Here is a 19139-nt window from a genome sequence, read left to right as displayed (position 1 = left end):
ATCTGCCCCAGCAAGACTTTTTCCCTAATGGCTTATGTATCTGGAGATAGTATGTAAATTATCAAGGCAGCTTTGAAAATAAAAATTTTAGCAAGATCCTCCAATATATATTATAAAAAGATTTAATGTATATGAATAATATGCTCAATTTAGATTATTGCAAGCTTTTAACTTAGTGTAATTTGGCTAAAACTAGAGATTTATTCGTTCTTTTAATTGATTAACATTTATTGAGCAGTTATTCAGTGTCAGGTACTGCTTTTTAGATTTTTGGGATACATTAGCCCCAATAATTTTAAAAGTATGATAAAAGATGACTAGTGCTGTTAAAAAAAAAGCATCTCTACTCCTCAATAAATCATGGGTTTAGGTGATCTGAAACTAATTTGCACAAAGGAATAGACTTTTTTAGAAATAAATTTTCTCTCTCCATTATGAAATTCCAAGTTACTTTGCTGAGAAAACAAGAACAGTAGAAGACTTTTCAAAGCATTTCTTGCTTTATTGACAACTTTTGATTATGTAGGAAAGGCAGTTATTCTTGGTACTTACTTACCCCTTATGAAAACTGCTTTTTATTGGAAGACATTTTTTGGTAAGCAATCACGTAAACAGTTCTAAATACTAAATAGCTTCACTGGAGAGCCCATTTATTTAGTTGTTTATAGTCAGCTTTGTAGCCAGTCATTTTGGAAGACCTGTAGTATTGTAGCACTCCTAGAATAAGGTGTTTACCAGAATCTTGCTGTACTGCAGTCCTTTCAGATTAAGGAGACTAAGTAATAAAGTATATTTAAAAATTTTTTCAAGTCAAAATAGTTTATATACTCCAGTGTGGAACAATAGACTTTCAGCTGAGTACTTGTTATGCTTCTTGATCCCTGTAAAATGGCTGTTTCAGGACTTTTCCCCCCTAGGTCTTGCTATGGGCATTGCTGTGGCTATTACAGTGCAAAGGTATAACAGCTTTCATGAGAGCCAGTTTGCCAGATAGATCTTGCATATTTTGAAGCAATGTCAGCTTGCTTCTCTGGAGGTCTGATATTTTATGCAGATGACTTACTCTTTAGTAAGTTGCATAGTATATGTGTATTCTGAGCACTGACTAGAGAGAACTTGATTACTGAACATTTATTGAACAACTCTGTGCCAGATATACAAGGATTGGGGAAAAACAAAAGATGTGTGGTTCTGGCAACTTATGAATGCATAGTCTAGTAAAGGATTTTGAAATATGTAAATTTTGCATAGTGTGATATGCTATAAACATAAAATGCATAACTATATTCAAGAGTATTTTGGCAGGTTTCTTGAAAAGGTCATATTTGAACTGTTTTTTTGAAAGATGGCTGAAGCATACCTGATAGTAAAGAAAAACATCCTAGATGTGAACAAGGACACAAAGATTTTGAAAGGAAGCATTGAACCATGATTTTGTTCTCTAGTCATCTGATGTGATAAACAATGGCTATATATTATGGAGAGTGGAATGGGATGATAGATTGTATGCCCACATTGTGAATGACCTTCTAGGCTGTGCTAAGTGAAGTGATAAGATTTCTGTCTTAAACAGGTAACCGTGGCTTCTAAGGATGGAGATAGGGAAACCATTTGGAGGAGTTTTTTAATAATTGAAGGGAGAAATACAAGCACCTGATTTGGTCAAGTGGCAATGAAACATAGGGAGCACATTTGAGAGAGATTTGGTGAATCAGATGCTTGAGGATGGAATGGATGAGGGAGAGAAAGGAGCTAAGGATAAATGAAATTTTATCTTAAAAGCACTTGTCACATATCTAGTTGGAGACATTTAATAATAGGCAGTTGTAATTGTGAGTCTGGAGTTTAGGAATAACTGAGAGGAATATAGTATACTTGGTTTTTGAGCCTTTGAAGTAAGATTGTTCTGGTTTCAAAACCCTGGCACTGCCACCAAAATGGGTAATAATGATGTATATCTTAAAGGACTGTTGAGATTGGGTGTATAAAATACATCCATATCTATCTATCTATCTATCTATCTATCTATCTATCTATCTATCTATCCGTCCGTCCATCCAGTCTAGACCAGGAATGAATGTTTCAAAGCAAAGGGGTAGGAGTTCAAGAGGGAAAAGATTGATCTAGTAGGTCACTGAAAAACTAAGTATTTCAACCACATTCTTAGCTCTTTGTGGAATTATCTCAATTAGGTTGTGATTTAATACTATGTTTTCTGCTTCTCCTAAGAATGAATATGAAAAGTGTTTTAAGACAACTGGATTGAAGATGCATGATGTTCAGTGCTCCATCTCTATAAGAAATTCTTGTAATAATGTTTACTACTAAGAAGTGTTTGTTCTAAAAAAAATTACTTGTTATTTTTCTATGTATTTTTAAACTTTTTTCTTTTTAATCTTTTAACTGAGATACTTTTAGCCTGTTTTTGGTTTAATTCATTTAACCTTTTTATTTGTCTCTTTTGTTTTTGGCTTAAACAACAGAAATCTATTGTTTTAAAATTCTAGAACCTGGAAGTCCGAGGTCAAGGTAGTTGGATAGATTGCTTTCTTTTTTCTAATCCTCTCCTGAGGATACATTGATTGATTTTAGAGAGCGAGGAAAGGGGCATGGAGAGAGAGAAATATCCACCTGTCATCTCCTTTATGCACCCCGACTGGGACTGAACTAGAACCTACAGCCTAGGTGTATGCCCTGAACAGGACTTGAACCTGCGACCTTTTGGTGCACAAGACGACGTTCCAACCAACTGGGCCACACTGGCCAGGGCTGGGTTGCGTTTCTTTCAGGGACTGTGGGAAATAAACTGTTTCTAGTCTGTCACCTAGCTTCTGGTGGTTTGCCTGCAGTCTTTGAGTTCCTTGGCTTGTAGAAGCATCACCTGACCTCTGCTTTCATCTTCACAGTACATTTTTCGTAGGTGTGTGCCTCTGTCCAAATTCTTTCTTATAAGGCCATTAGTCATTGGGTTAGGGCTAATCTTAACTAATTACATTTGCAATTACTCTATACCCAAAAAAGGTCAATTCTGAGATATTGGGGGCTAGGACATCAGCATATGAATATTGGAAGGACATGGTTCAATGTTTAACAGTTGTAGAGCAGGTAAAAAAAATTAGGTAATGTGCTTAAAATGCCTAATATATTTGACTTATGATTGGTGCTCTGTGCTACTAAGTAAGGCCTCACTTCTTTCTAGTTATCATCAATGTTGGTTAATGATGCTTTGGAGTTAGGTGGAGAACTTATAAAGTGTAAAATTGCTCTGTTTGTGACTCTGCACAGAAGCTTTATCACAGGACTGGAAATACAGTGTTTGTAGGCATTAATTACTGTTTTCTCTTAGTTCTCTTGGCCTTTTGAGTCTTTGAGCTTTTCAGGGAAGTTCAGTCTTCAAACAGAACAATACGTCCTGCCCAGCCAACTGCTTTGGATTTGAGTTTTTTTCTCCCAGATGATTCCTATGGGTTTTGTTAGAGATGTGTAAAATATTCCAAGCTACCTTTTCATAGATTAAAGTGTATGAAAAAGCTACATGAAAAATTTTCCTTAGTGCATTCCACATAAAAATGTATTCGTGTTTCATCAGGAAGAACAAGCTAACTTGTACAAATAAATTTATAAATGGATATGAATGTTAACCACAAAAAGTAAGCATAGGTACCAAATATCATCAAGCATGCCAATATATTGAATTATTGTCAAAACAGCTCTGGAAAGTCGATGTTATCATTTTTGTATTTTATAGAGAAGGAATGTGACACTTAAGACTAAATATACTTTCAAAGGTCAGTAGTTGGCAGCTGGCTGAAGCAGAACTCATGGGCAGTTGTATTTGCACAGTATGTGCTCATCCCACAGATCCAATGGGAAAAGGGATGGGAGTTCTGCTGAATGGGTGCAGCAGCCCGTTTCTTGGGCCTGCATCCAGTGCATTGTCACCTAGGGTCTTGGAATCTCAGTTTCCTCATCAGAAAAATGGAGGCAATAATACCATTTGCATGGGGCGTTTTATAAAATTGTGACATGAAAACCTATTGTATATTTTATTCCTACTCTGAAAAAGGGTTTAATTGTGTTTATACAAATGTGCTAATAATAGGTTAGGGAATATCAAAAAGTACAAAAACTAGTCCCAAATCTAAGTTTATTGATAATTTAGAGGGTAGATAGTACAGAAACATGTTAAGAATGTAAAGGTTTAAATAGTTGAAGATAGCAGTAAAAGGTTAGAAGAAATTTTTTTGGTAGTCGAATGATACAAATAGTATCTTAGGAGTTAAAGATTTTAACAGCTTAGAATAATTGGGGAATTCATTCTGGAGATGAGAGAAGAGGAAATTAACATTTATAATTACCTGTGAGACAGGATGCTTGGCACTTTGATTAGTTACCTCACTTGAGTCCCTGTCATACCCTATGATTGAGATGGTATTACCTTCTTTTTCAAATGAAGAAATGAAACTTAGAGGGTTGTTTGCTCAAGGTCATACAACTAGTAAGTGGCAAAAATACAATTAGAACTCACTGTCTAATTCCAAGTAACTTTTCTTTTTCCATTATAACTGTGTTTTGAACATAGTGCTAGGGGATGTATGTGTGTAGGAATTGATGTTACTCCATAACTAGTGGTACTGCACTTTACAAATGTAGGCTTTCAAGATATGTAATGAGTATATCATTTTGACTGGAGGAGAGTTCAGTCATGTTATAATTATTGTAAAGATCTTTTTATAGTAGATGTATACTTTTATTTTTCACTATAATCCTTGATCTTTTGGAAATATCTGTGTAAGGTATTCATTTTTTCTCCACTGATTTAAAAAATAGCTTTATTGAAATGTAAAGCACATACTACAATATTCACCCATTGTAAGCACACATTCACTTTAGTAAGTTTGTATTGTGCCATCATCAAGATTTTTGAAAGAATTTTAAAGATACTGTTTCATTGATATTTATAACTTCCATTGACGTTTGCAGGGTAGATGGCATAATTCTCATTTTACAAGTGATGTATAATGTTCATTTTACAAGCATTTTACTGAAAGACTTTGTGGCTGGTAAGTGGCAAAACTGATACACAAATACAACACTTTAAGGAAATATTAGAATGATAAATTGAGAACAGATTGTTGGGGAGTTTTTTGAAAGACACTTTATTTTCTGTCAACCTTATTTCCATTCTTTTTAAGAGGTTGTGGAAAAACAGCTTATGACCACTCAGTAGTTGTTCCTATCCATTCAGTGGCCTGGCCTGAGCAGTGGGGACTGCAGACCAGCCCCAGGCTTCAGTGAGAAACTGCTGAATAGGCACAGAGGCCACCTCATGCCTTCAGACCAGTCTGTGACCTCAGGTTGAGCAGCACTGAACTCGAGCTGATGCAGTCCATTCACCCTGAAATTTCTCCTTAGTCACAGCCTTTTAGCAGTGGCCTGCTCTTTTCAATCTTTCCAGGATCTCTGTAGAAGTAGATATCAGGTATTATCTCCCATGGCTGTTCATGACAGGTGGTGCCATGCATGTGCAGAACTTCTCAGACAAGCATCCACTTGTCTCACTCAGTGGGCCCACTGAGTGAGCCTCCTTGTTGTGGCCAGGGATGGCAGTGTCCACATAGTTCAGAGAAGAGTCTGTGTGACACAGAGCAAGTGGTAGACAGGTTAATACAAGATGCCTCTGTGTGAGACTGGTGGTTAGTCCTGGGATCAGTAACCACCAGAAGCCTTGGCTCTTAGAAGGATGCCTGGATTTGGTTAGTGATGGTTCCCGGAGTGGAGTGGCACGCAACCAACAGCAGTGGGAGCAGTGGCAACAGTAAAATTCAGCACAGCTTATTACTGGCCAGCATTCCTGGATGGTATGACACTGACATCAGTGGGCTTTTATTCTTTCTTTTGATTTTTTTTTCTTTATTGAATTTACTGGCATGTTAGTGGGGTTTTCAATGGCAACAATGGAATGAGCTGCCAGCAGAAGTTTCTCTCAGGTTCCCTTCAGATTTATGATGTAGAGGCCATCACTTTTCCTTTTGTGGATACGCTCTTCCATTTGGAAGTAAAGGTTAGTGCCAACCAGGTGAGTTCCTGCTGCAAAGAATTTGAGGACATCCACCTCCTTCATTTGCCAGGACATCAGAGGTTCCAGAAATTGTGAAAGTTTTCCTTTAAGTTATGCGGGAACAGAGAACAATGCTGTATGGGCCCTCACTGGGTAGTACGTAAAAGATTTGAGGGCTTTTTAATGTCAGGCTAAAACATTTGGATTTCATCTTTTGGGATAGCATTGCCAGCATCTTGTCTGTGATGTCCTTGTTGGGAGAGGAAAACCACTGGGCATTTTTTGTAAAGTGTGTTCAGTGGAACTGCAGTCCCTCAGGCTGTTCTATGTAGAAGAACTTACCAAGTAAAATTGGGAAATGTTTAACTTTTTTTTGGATTGTCACAGTTCACATAGTATATGCAGGCCCTGATAAGTTGTTCAGTAAAGAAGTGGTTTGCTTTTGTTTTTTTCCAGCATTTACCGAAATTTATTGGACTTTCCTTTGAGTAACATTGATCTACTGTGATGTTTTGGGAAGTGAAACTCCTTTCATCCAGAGGGGGCAAGACTAACAATGAAGGAGAACATTTATTTAGTTAAGCTATGGGATGGGCCTTTTTTTTTTTTTTAGTAGATTGTTATCATACATATTTATATGTTAATATTTGTGGGATAACTGCTGACAGATGTAGAAGTTCTAATTTTTTAGGTATTGTAAGACCCTTTGGTTTAAAGTGAGAGTGTCTCATGATCATTTAAAAACTGAAGGCTTGAAATTTCATCTTTTTTATTTCTAAATTCCTGTCTTAAAAATTGAAAGGCAGTTTAGTGCAATAGAGAAATTGCTTTTCTATCCCAGGTTCTATCACTTACTACCTTTGTGACTTTGGGTAAGCTATCTAATCTCTCTGAATCACAGTTTAACTGCAAAGTACAAAGAATATCAGCCTTCCCACAGTTGTCTTTCAGACTGAGGCTCATACCTATGCAGTGATTGTTTAATTACTCTTCCATAAAGATGTGATAATTACAATAATAGAGATTGTAACACCTTTCATAGAAGTAGTAAGCCTTTAAAGTGGATTACAAATTATTATTCCACAGAGATGGTGTAAAGTTTACTTAAAATGGGTTGCAAAAATAAAGGGTAGAAGGAATGAAAAGTTCTGGATCCTCTAGTCTTGGTAATTAAGGTCTCTAACATATCTTGTATGTGTTTATTCTACATGCCTTTTCTCTTTGGATAACCTATGATGTAGGTAGGACATGTATCTGTTCTTAGTAACTTTTAAGAAAATTAATAACTTTGTGATCTATATAGAATGGAGTAATATACCATAAGTTAGTGATTTTCCTATTCTTGAAGTGCCAATTCCCATTCCTGTCCTTCCAAAACTGTAACTTTCCAAAACAGGAAAACTCAAGTGTAAGTATATGTGTGGAATGGTTTCTTTTCCTCCCAGCTTTAGTGAGATATTGTAAACATAAAACATATATAAGTTTAAAGTGTATGAGTTGGCATATATTTATTGCAAAATGATTACCACAATAAAGGTAGTTAACATCTCTACCCCCTCACATAAGTACCTTTTTTTTCTTTTTGTGTTAACTTTTAGGACCTACTCTCTTATACAATATTGTTAATCATAGTCACTGTGTTATGCATTAGATCTCTAGAACTTAATCATCTTATAGCTGAAAGTTTGTATGCTTTTACTAACTTTTCCCCATTTCTCCTACTCCCCAGCTCCTGGCAATCGTTGTTTTGCTCTCTATTTCTTCGAGTTGGGCATTTTAAGATTCCACATAAGAGTGAGATCACACAGTATTTAACTTTTTTCTGTCTGAGTTATTGTACTTAGTATAATGCTCCTAGGTCCATCCATGTTGTCACAAATTACTTTTTTATGGCTGAAGACTATTTCATTGTGTGTGTGCGTGTGCACATGCACACATGCATGTGAGACCTTTTCTTTATCCATTCGTCAATAGATACTTCGGTTGTTTCCATGTCTTGATTATTCTGAGTAATGTAGTGAACATGGGAGTGTAGATATATATCTTTGAGACAGTGATTTCATTTTCTTTGGGTGTACATCCAGAATTAAGATTGCTGGATCAGGTGGTAGTTCTGTTTTTAACTTTTTGAGGCATCTCTATATTGTTTTCCATTAGAACTGTACCGATTTACATACCCACCAGCAGTGCACATCTTCACCAAACCTTGATATCTCTTGCCTTTTTGATAGCCATTGTAACAGGTGTGAGGTGATGTCTCATGTGATTTTGGTTTGCATTTCCCTGATGATTAGTGAAGTTGAGCACTTGTTTATGTCCCTCTTTGCCATTTGAGTATCTTCTTTGGGAAAGCATTTAAGTCCTTTTTTAAATTCAGATTGGGTTTTTTAAATTTTTTGTTTTGTTTTTGCTATTGAGTTGTAGGTGTTCCTTACATAGTTTGGCTGTTAACCTCTTTTGAGATAGATGGTTTGAAAATGTTTTCTACCTTTCCATAGGTTGCCTTTTTGCTATGCTGATTGTTTCTTTTGATGTGCTTTTTAGTTTACTATAGTACTACTTGTATATTTTTGCTTTTGTTCTGTGCTTTTGGTGTCATAATCAGAAAGTTGTTGCCAACACCAGTGTCAAGGAGCTTTCCCTCTATGTTTTCTTATAGCTGCTTTAGAGTTTTGGGTATTTGTGTGGAAAAATTAACCCTTAATTATTGGCTATATTTAGCCCCCTCTCCTCTCCCCCCATCTCCTTTTTTTTGTTTCTTCTTTCAAAATTGTGCATCCCAAAGGCATTTGAGCAAATTTTATTAGAGTGAAAATTACTACCAGAAAATTGATAATATATTAGGACAAACTCTTGTTTCTTAATGGTAAAGTAATTTTATAAGACTTTTATTGTCCTCTTACAGCAATTTAATATTTTTTTTACAAATATTTTGGTCGACTTAGGTGCTTATTTTTAGTCCAATGGATTTTGTTTAAAGTCGAGTAAGATAAAGCATTGACCATAGATATTTGAATTCTGGCATATTCAATAATAGTTTTCTTCATATTTTATATAAGCTAATATAATAAAAGAGAAAATTGGATATTAAATTTTAAAAAAGCATTTGAAATAAACATACTGTATTAAAAATAATTTGACTCTGGTATTGTACTCTATTTTTGAAAACTATTCTATTCTATTAGGAAAAGATAAAGAGTAGATGCCATAAGGGTTTTGGTTGAGAGGAGCTTCTTCCTTTATGGATTTCTGTGTCACCATCATCATTATCATCATCATCAAAACAACTACATTATAGAAAAGTCATAGGAGAAGACTAACCTCTCCCATTTAATCAATCAGGTAACACAAGATTAACATTTTGGTATATTTTATTGTCTCACATTTTGTGTCTGTATATATAAATACACACAATTATACTGTAAATAAGAAATGTGTTCCCTCTTCACTTCACATTGTAAATAGTTATCACACCATTTAAAAAAATAATTATTATCCTCATTCTCTGCAACTTTTTAATCATGGAAAATTTCTAACTTTGATAAAAATGGAGAAGGGAGTATAATAATCCCCTATCACTCAGCTTCAACAATGATCAACATTTGTCAAGTCTTTGTTTGCCTCTCTTTCCAGTTTTTATTTTGATTTGCTAGAGAATTAAATAAATCCCAGATATTAATTACCATGATTTTTAATTATTTCATAGTACTCAGAATTTAATCATTCTTCTAATGGGTGTTTCACATTGTTTCTAATTTTTCGTGATTTAAATAACACTTTTAATACTTGTATGTAAATGAACATAATGATGATCATATTTACATATAAATACAGGTGTTTCTGATTATTTTCTAAAGCCAGACTTGAAATTGCAGTCACTGATTTAAAAGATTTGAACCATTAAAGATTATTTTTTGTAATTATAAAAGTAATACATTTTAATTGTGGACATTTTGAGAAATAAATTTTAAAAATAGAAAAGAAAAAAGAAAAATGACATCAGATTGTTTCTAAGGGATCCCTATATCTTAAGTCTTTTTGTGTTGCTGTAACAATATACCATAAGCGGCGTGGCTTATAAACAACCGAGATTTATTTTTTACAGTTCTAGAAGCTAGAAAGTCCAAGGTCACGGCAGATTTTGTGTGGTGGTTGGTGAGGATACTCTTCCTGGTTCATACATGGGCACCTTCTTTCTGTATTTTCACATGGTGGGAAGGTCTAGGGATCTCTCTGTATGGTCTCTTTTATAAGAATACTAATCTCATGCATGAGGGCTCCACTCAAAACCTAGGTACCTCCTAAAGGCCCCACATCCTAATATCATCGTCTTTGGAGGTTAGGATTTCAATATAGACATTTGGGGGGTATAAGAAATTGAGATTATAGCACCCTACATCCATCTATCAGCATTACTTCTTAGTTGGGAGTGGGAGTGATTTCAGTGGTTCTCAGAGGCTCTGCCCGGAAGAGGGCAATCCTACTTGCAGTTTAGTTGATTTGTAAAGTGTAAGCCTTTGCACTTAACTAGCTGCTTAAAACTAGCAGCATTCCGAGTACTTTCCAGGAAGTAGTATCTCAGGCATATTGTCCATGACTTTGTTGGTATATGGTGGATTGTTCTACTAATTCAAATCATTCTGTAAAACCCATAGACTGGGTGTCATTCTGAACTCTATCCCATTTCTACCTCTGCAGAATTGTTTTTACTGAACTATGTAAGTTAATACGAGTCTGCTGGTCGTTTTCATTTGATGTTTATGAGAAACAGTCCTGAGAAACTTGTCTCTTTTTACCATATGAAGATTCCCAGGAGAAACTGCAGTGCTTTATATACTCTACTGTCCTCTTTCAAAGTTAAAGAAGACTGGAGCCCTGGCCACGTGGCTCAGTTGGTTGGAGCCTTGTCCTGTGCACCAAAAAAGGTCGTGGATTCGATTCCCAGTCAGAGCTCATACTTGGGTTGGGGTTTGATCCCCAGTTGGGGCAAATACAGGAGGCAACCAATGGATGTTTTTCTCTCACATCAGTGGTTTTTGTTTTTGGGTTTTTTTCCTTACTTTCTCTCCCTTCCTCTCTAAAGGCAGTAAAAACATTTCTTCTGATGGGGATTAATTAAAAAGAAAAAACTGGAAATGTTAGTGTGGTTTGTTTCTTTATGCTGTGCTTGGTGGCTTTTAGGTGACTAATACAAAATAAATTACTAGCTCTGTGGAAAAAAACTGGTCAACTTGAGCATTATTTAACACATTTTTAGAGCTGAGCCAATTTTATTTGGTCCTACCTCCTGTTATGAATATGTAAATAAAAATAAGTGTGAGAGAGATTGACTCTAAAAGTTATTTAGGGACACAGAAACTACATCAATGTTTGGGCATTAAAATAATTAAATATTGGAATTTTCCTTCTCTTTCAGTTCCTGGAATAGATGGAGGTGCTTTAACTGATACCAGTCTCACAGATTCCTATTTCAGCACTAGCTTTATTGGAGTCAATGGATTTGGAAGCCCTGTAGAAACAAAGTATCCCTTGATGCAGGTATCATTATTATGAGCTTACATTGCACTAAACAGTGAAGTTTATTCTGGGGGTAAGGGGCATCTAAAGTCTTCATTTATTCCTAAATTTGTTTATCAGGAGGTGGGATTTTAGATAATGAGGTAGGTGGGATATAGTTAAGCGAACACATCTCTTTGTAGGGTTGGAGTCAGGGTGAACTTCCAAGCATGGGGCTGGGGTTGGGAAGACCATGGAGTATGTAGAGGATAGATAGAAGGAGACTATTTTCATTCCTCTGTGTGTTTTGTGGCTATGGAATGAAGGCCTTTCAGGATGGAGAGACATTATAGAGGTTGTGGAGTACTTTTAAAATATATGGGACGTGTTTAGAGAGCAGAGAATAGCCTAATTTTATAGAATCTATAAGGTGCATGAAGGATAATATGCATTGGGAGAAGATATTAGAGAGCATTATTGGCTTTATACATAGTCATTTTACATGAATGGATATTGGAATTTGACTTTTATGCTCAAGGAAACTTAGTAGTTATATGTATTTTGCCTAGGCTGATAAGTTAGAGAAGTGCAATTCAAAATAGATTTGTAGCTTTGGTTTTAAATACCTGGCTAGTGAGTAAAATTTTCATTTGATGTGCTACACAGAGTCTTTGAAAGTTTGCATAGCTTGTTGTAATCCAAGCAGCAGTGATCAGAGTATCAGTAATATGAAAAATGGATAGGACGGGAAGAAGCAAAGAGGATCAGTCTTAATTTTTAAGTTGAATATTCTTAATTTTAGTGATATTTTATTTATATATATATTCTTTTTCAGAGAATGACTAATAGTAGCAGCTCCCCAAGCCTTCTAAATGACAGTGCCAAGCCATATGCAGGCCATGGTAAGACTTGGTTCCTTTTCCTCTTTTTAGATGTATATTTCTGACTCTAAAAACAGTATGTCCATTGTAGGAATTTTGAAAATTATGGACAGGTATCAGGAAGAAAATAAAAATAATTGATTATTTTATGTTCAGAGAACTATTAAGATTTGTATTCACCGTATATGCATAATACATTATTATTAAGTATATATGTACATAATAATACTTAATTTTAAGATTACATTAAATGTATTTTTAATGGGTGTTTCTCAATCATTATAAGTTGGATTCTGTTGTTTTCATAATTTACTGAACTATTCTTGTTCTGTTTTTTAAAAAAGAAAAATTAATTATACTCCAGTATTTGATTATGTGTATGAAAATATGTGTTCATATTTTGAGTTCTTTCTTTTGGAAACATTCTTAGATACAGAATTAATTGTTTCAAAGATTATGGGCATTTTTAAGGCTTTTGATGTAGAAGTTCCAGATATGTTTTCCTTTTTTGAAAATAAATGTTCAAGGGTGATTTTAAAACAATGTAACAGTTGAGTATTAATACTCTGTATCAGTTAATGTTAACAATTAATAATGGTGACAGCAAGAATTTGCATGTTTGATTATTTCCTTGTGATAGACAGTTTGTGCTTGTGTATCAGTTCTCTATCACTATTTAGAAATTTCAGTATTTCTTTTGCTGTGGAAAAATAAAACAACATGTTAATGTTGAGTAAAATTAGTAGAAACTAATTTGTGTCATTATACTTTTTAATATTCCCAACAAGTTTCTATGCTGACATTTATTTATTTATTTATTTATTTTAAAGATTTTATTAATTTATTTTTAGATAGAGGGAAAGGGAGGGAAAAAGAGAGGGAGAGAAGCATCAATGTGTGGTTGCCTCTTATGCATCCTTACTGGAGACCTGGCCCCCAACTCAGGCATGTGCCCTGACTGGGAATTGAAACGGTGACCCTTTGGTTTGCAGGCTGGTGCTCAATCAACTGAGCCACACCAGCCAGGGCTTTATGCCAACTTTTAAACTCTATCAAAGGTAGGGTAAAGGATGAGTAATACCTATTCTGGGTGACTTGAATGTATACGTTACATAATAACATCTATATCTTGCTACTTTATTAGTTTTTCTCTTTGAATTATTAGTTGTATTAATGTTATTCCTAATGAAGTACTACACTAGGAAAAGCCAGGCATAAGAAGCCAGAGATATTAAGCAGCAGTCTTTGTGTACTGCATTATGAAGAGATTTAAGGATTCTTTCCTTTATTTTTTTAAAAGATTTTATTATTTTCAGGCAGGAAGGGAGGGAGAAAGGGAGAGAAACATCAGTGTGTAGTTACCTCTCATGTGCCCCCTACTGGGGACCTGAACCTCAACCTAGGCATGTGCCCTGACTGGGAATCAACCAGTGACCCCTTGCTTCGCAGGCTGGCCCTCAATCCATTGACCACACCAGCCATTGCTTGTTTAAAGGTTTCTTTAAATGAGACTATTTACTATCTTTTTAAAGGATTTTACAGATAATTTAAAGAGGAATATAAGATTAACTTAAAGATCAGAAATGAAGAGTAAAATATTTTAATGTATATCATGCACACCTTTTCAGACTTTTCTAATTTAAGTTTGTAATTTCTGGCCATAGAGTAATAAAGCAAACATGAAATCTTTAAAATTTTCATGTTTGTGTTTTATAACTTAATTTATTCTTTTTAGTAAGAATATCATGAGAAATATCTTGTGATAAACTTAAAAATATGGACTATTTTGTAGAGTAGATGGTTTTAGGGCCTTGCCTAAGTGTTAAAATCCAAGCCTGGTCACTGGGAATATGGCTGACTACCTCTCCTTTCACCCCCCTTTTATATTTTTCTCATGATTTAGTCTCTAAACATTTACTGCAGGTAGACTTCCTTCATAAGCACATTCCTAATAATAACATGGTTAAGAGTCATCCTTTTTTTTCCCCTCGTTTTGATTTTTCTTTTAGTTTTAAGCAAACAGAAGCATCCTAATCTGCATAGCTTCTGGATAAGTGTGTACTGAGTATTGGCTGAATGAAGTATTCTTCATTTGTGTTTCATTCACTCAGAAAATATTTGAACATCCACTGTATGAGGCATTGAGTTTACCTATTAGTGTAGTATGTGATTTTCATTACTTTTGTAAACATCACCAAGTTGAGCATTTATTATTAGATTTGTGGGTTACTGGAGATGTGTGTGTGGAAACTTATGTAACTTACCTTCCAGATCCTCTAACTTCACCTGCTTCATCCTTGTTTAATGACTTTGGTGCCCTCAACATCTCTCAGAGACGAAAGGTAGGTGAAATTGAAACTGTGAAGCTAAATGGAATGTAAAGGTGATATTGGTCGTTCCCTATTTCATAGTCAATATTCTCTTAAGTGGGTAGAGGGCTTTTAATGGACTGTATGTATTTTTCTTTCTTTTTGTTTACCTTTTTCCTTGTTATATATCCCCTGTATGTAGAATTTTATTTCATCTCTGCATGGAATAGGAATGTTTTATGTAAAGCCTTCAAATCCTTCTGTTTTTGTTTTTTGGTTTTTTTTGCTCATTTTCTGTATCTTAATGTATTTTCTTTTTAAGGTAACATCTAATTTAATGTAGTTGCTGTTGATGACTCATTTTAGGTATATTGACCATGTTTTAACTTTATTTTCTGACTGCTTTGTCTAACTTTCAAAAATTTCTTCCCTAATTTAAACTTCTCACTACAAGGCAAACTTAAAATCTTAAACTTTTCATAATCAGCCCAACTGTTTAAAAACAATTTAAACTCTGTTCCCCTCTCATACATGTTTATTTCATTATATTGACTGTATTGGGATGACATTTGCTAATAAAATTAAAATCTCTTCATACTAGAAATTTAATTTAGCTTTATTTGGAATTGAGGTTGATAGACCTTACTTGCATAGATTTTTTTAAAAAAAGATTTTATTTATTTTTCAGAGAGACAGGGAGGGAGGGAGAGAAACATCAATGTAAGAGAGAAACATCTATTGTTAGCTTTTCACATACCCTCAAATGGGGATCTGGCCTGCAACCTAGGCATGTGGCCTGACTGAGAATTGAACTGGTGACCTTTTAGTTCACAGGCCAATGCCCAGTACACTGAGCCACACGAGCCAGGGCAACCTTGCATACATTTTGAGGTATGTTATAGGGACTGGCTCTGTGACAAGTAAAAATGAAAACTTATTATAGTTTGATGCTTTTGAGTTGTAATGAGAATTATTATGTTAATAAATAATCGAGAGGTTTGTTTTTTTTTTGTTAGGATCAGTAGCAGTGAAAGATACTCAGAAGGCTGTAAATCTTGGTGGAAATTAGTATAAAGTTACAGTAATTCCTTTTCCTAAGTAATGAAAGACTGAAAAGAATATTAATTTCAGAAAACAGATATAAGCTTAAGATGCTTTTATTAAGTATCTGATCAGAGGGTAGTATAAAATGAAATTCAAGACAAAAAACTTATGGGGTCAGGTATGAATTATATCAGTATCTCATATACTTTTAGTATTATCTCCATTTTGAAACAGATGATAACAAGAAGGTAATTATAAAATGCATTTAAGCATCTAGAATTGATAGGCAAAAATGTATGGGTTTGACTTTATAGACTTCCATGTAGGCTGTCAATAAGGACACATTTACCCTTGCTTTATATAAAATTTATATCATTTTGAATATGTAGTTTCTAAATCCACATGGTGTAAGTTGAACAGAGTTGGACACAGCAGGCTCATTGGCAGTACTGAGAAGTGACAATAGGCAAAGCCTGTCAGTATGGAAGAAAACAGTAAAACACTGAGAAGCAGAAAACAACCTAGAAATCAAGTTATCTGGACCTGTTGGGTTGGCCATCCTAAAAGCGTGTTTGGTATTTTATGTAAGATGGCTCTAGTAGTGCTTAGTGGTCTTTAACTTTACTCAAAACAATTTTGTTAGATTGTATTGTGACAGCTGTCATATAAGTATACATTTTTAAAAAAATCAAAATTGGTAAATTTTTGTGTAGCCATTTTAATATTGAAGATGGGAGAAATTAAGCAACATTTTTGGCATATTGTGCTTTATCATTTCAAGAAAGGTAAAAATGCAACTGAAACCCCAAAAAAGATTTGTGCAGCATACGGAGAAGGTGCTGTGAGTGGTTTGCCAAGTTTTGTGTAGGAGGTTTCCTACTGGATGATGCTCCAGGGTTGCGTAGACCAGTTGAAGTTGATAGTGATCAAATTGAGACGTTAATTGAGAATAGTCAACACTATACCATATGGGAGATAGCTGACATACTCAAAATATCCACATCGATAAAGTTATTAGTGAAAATAAAAAATGTCTTTTATTTTATGGAAAAAACCATACAACTTTTTGGCCAACCCAATATTTAGTTATGGGGGAAATAGAAAGCCCATAAGTGGTTTTAGGGGTCCCTCTAATGGCCTTTTCACATCCTTGAATTAATAATTGATTAACTGTGATAAGTAGCATTTCTGATGTATGAATAAAAAGTTAAGGTAGAATGGCAAACAAATACAAGTATTCCTAATATGAGGGTTTGGTTCACTATGTCTTATAGTTGAAATATATGGTTTAGAGCTACAGATGTTAGTTTTGAGAAAATAGTAAAGATCCCTTGAGATGCGAGGAAGGAAGAAACCGTGCCTATTCTTTTAAAATGCACTTTAGTAAAGGAAATTAATAAAAGGAAATGTTACTACAAATGCGACCTCAATATTTGGAGAGATATTAGAATATACCCTAATGGAAGCTGATTAATGTAGTGAAATGAGCACTTTGCTGGGATTTTTGAGGTCCTGGATCTCTAGCTTTGTGACCTTGGGCCAGCTTTCTAGACTGTAACCTTCATATTTATGAAGTGATGAGCGTGGCCTGGATAATTGCTTGCTTCTCTAAAATTTAGCGTCTGTCTAAAATGAAAGGACCATCTATGTCAGTCTCTACTTAGAACTTTAAGGTTTACAGAATATACAGGGTCTGGCAGAAGTAACTTCTGCTTAAGTATGGTTGGTAGGGTAATAATATGGGTATAATAATTTATAGTTTTAATTTGAACATTTCATATAATTTCATGTGGTATGCTTGAATGTGATATTGTTAAGAATGACATGGTTGTGATTTTGTAATAACAGATTTTGTATAAAAAGTCATTATTTGTGCCTGACCCTGTATTTTGGAAGGACATTTTCTTACCATTTGCATCTAAATAATATGTAGGGGCAGAGAGTTTTTTCAGTAGTGGGATAGAGAGAGAGAGAGAGAGAGAGAGAGAGAGAGAGAGAGAGACACACACACACACACACACACACACACACACACACACACACCCCTCCCCCCCCCAAATCTATGAGGGTAATCTATGAAGGTACAAGTTGCATATATTTTAAAATTATTAATGGTTGAGTTGAGAGGGGTTAAATCTCTTTCTATTAGAAGTAGTCTTGGCATGAGAATAGTGCATGCTACTCATTGTGAACTGAAGGCATATTGTAGTAATTTATAATGTCTGCTTAATGATGTAATTTTAGTGGAGTAAAAGAATTCCATGTTGATCTAAGCAGGCTATCATGATCACTCAGTGACATATTTTATAATGATATTAGAGAACAGGTAGTTAGACCATACTTACTATTTACTACTATTTCATAGCTAGTTAGTTAAATTTTTTTCTGGAAACCTCAGTTGAATCAATCCCTGGGCCAGGCATGTTGTTTTTCTTTGCCTATCAGTATGTGAACTATTGGGATCAGATCAGTTAAGCATTTTTACTGTAGCCAGTATTATACGTGCTATGTGGAGAATTTAAGAATGGACTCAGATTTTTCCTGCTTCCTCAAATCTAATTGAAGAGGCAGTACATCAACCTACTAGAGAACATTTATACAGCAGCATGTTAATTAGTGTCAGTTTAGATATCTGATGATTGCTAAGAAGCAGCGTATTCTCCAGATCTAGAAGAGTTTATATCAGTTTGATAATGCAGCAACATCTGATTATATGGTCTTTTTTTCCTAGCAATTCATCTTCATTTTATAAAAGTATAGGACCACGATATATAGAAAAAATTTTAGAAAGCCATCTTTCACAGTTAATGTTTCAGAAGCAATGATTTAAAAAATTTTTTTCATATTAGGAATACATAATTTTATAAGTAGAACAAGTAACTGTTATTTAAAAAATGTGTGTAATTATTGTTGGCCAATGGTGGTGGAGGAAGAAATTGAATGATGGCTATATACTCTGTGGGGAGTTAAGGACCCAAAACACTGGAGATGGAGTTTTCTTGAAAATGGGAGTTAATGTGTTAGATCAGTACATGAGGAGACCCTTAACAGCAAGATAGATAAGGCTGAGAACTGGTATGGTAGGAAAAGACTTGAGAGTGAATCACATATGTGATCGACTCAGTAAAATTTTTGGAAGGAAAAATCTTTATAGTAAAGTTAGATGTTGAAATACAGTTTCTTAAATGAAGTAATTCAGTACTATGACATCTTACTGTGGGTTTTTATGCAGGGCTTCCCCAGATAATTGAGTCAAATCGTAGGAAAAGTTGAAAAGTTGAAAAGTTTGTGTCTGGCATTCTTGGTTTCCTCTTTAATATCTTTCTTGACCCTTCCCCCCTCCCCTTT

The 19139-nt window shown here is 34.8% G+C and overlaps 1 protein-coding gene across 6 annotated transcripts in view; it reads left to right on the top strand.

Moving 5' to 3' along the window:
• PAN3 (poly(A) specific ribonuclease subunit PAN3) overlaps positions 1 to 19139 on the top strand; it is a 140906-nt gene that overhangs the window by 11576 nt on the left and 110191 nt on the right. For all 6 annotated transcript variants that reach the window (XM_054577127.1, XM_054577126.1, XM_054577123.1 and 3 more), the window contains exons 3-5: positions 11478 to 11599; positions 12393 to 12459; positions 14710 to 14780. In XM_054577127.1, the coding sequence (XP_054433102.1) occupies positions 11478 to 11599; positions 12393 to 12459; positions 14710 to 14780 (260 nt within the window). The remainder of the gene's footprint in view (positions 1 to 11477; positions 11600 to 12392; positions 12460 to 14709; positions 14781 to 19139) is intronic.

The sequence above is a fragment of the Pteronotus mesoamericanus genome, unplaced genomic scaffold, assembly GCF_021234165.1.
Source record: "Pteronotus mesoamericanus isolate MK-2021 breed Mesoamerican mustached bat unplaced genomic scaffold, CSHL_Meso_final contig_41, whole genome shotgun sequence".
Taxonomy (NCBI): domain Eukaryota; kingdom Metazoa; phylum Chordata; class Mammalia; order Chiroptera; family Mormoopidae; genus Pteronotus; species Pteronotus mesoamericanus.
Note: the sequence above shows the minus strand (reverse complement) of the source record. Positions and strands in the feature narration are given on the sequence as shown.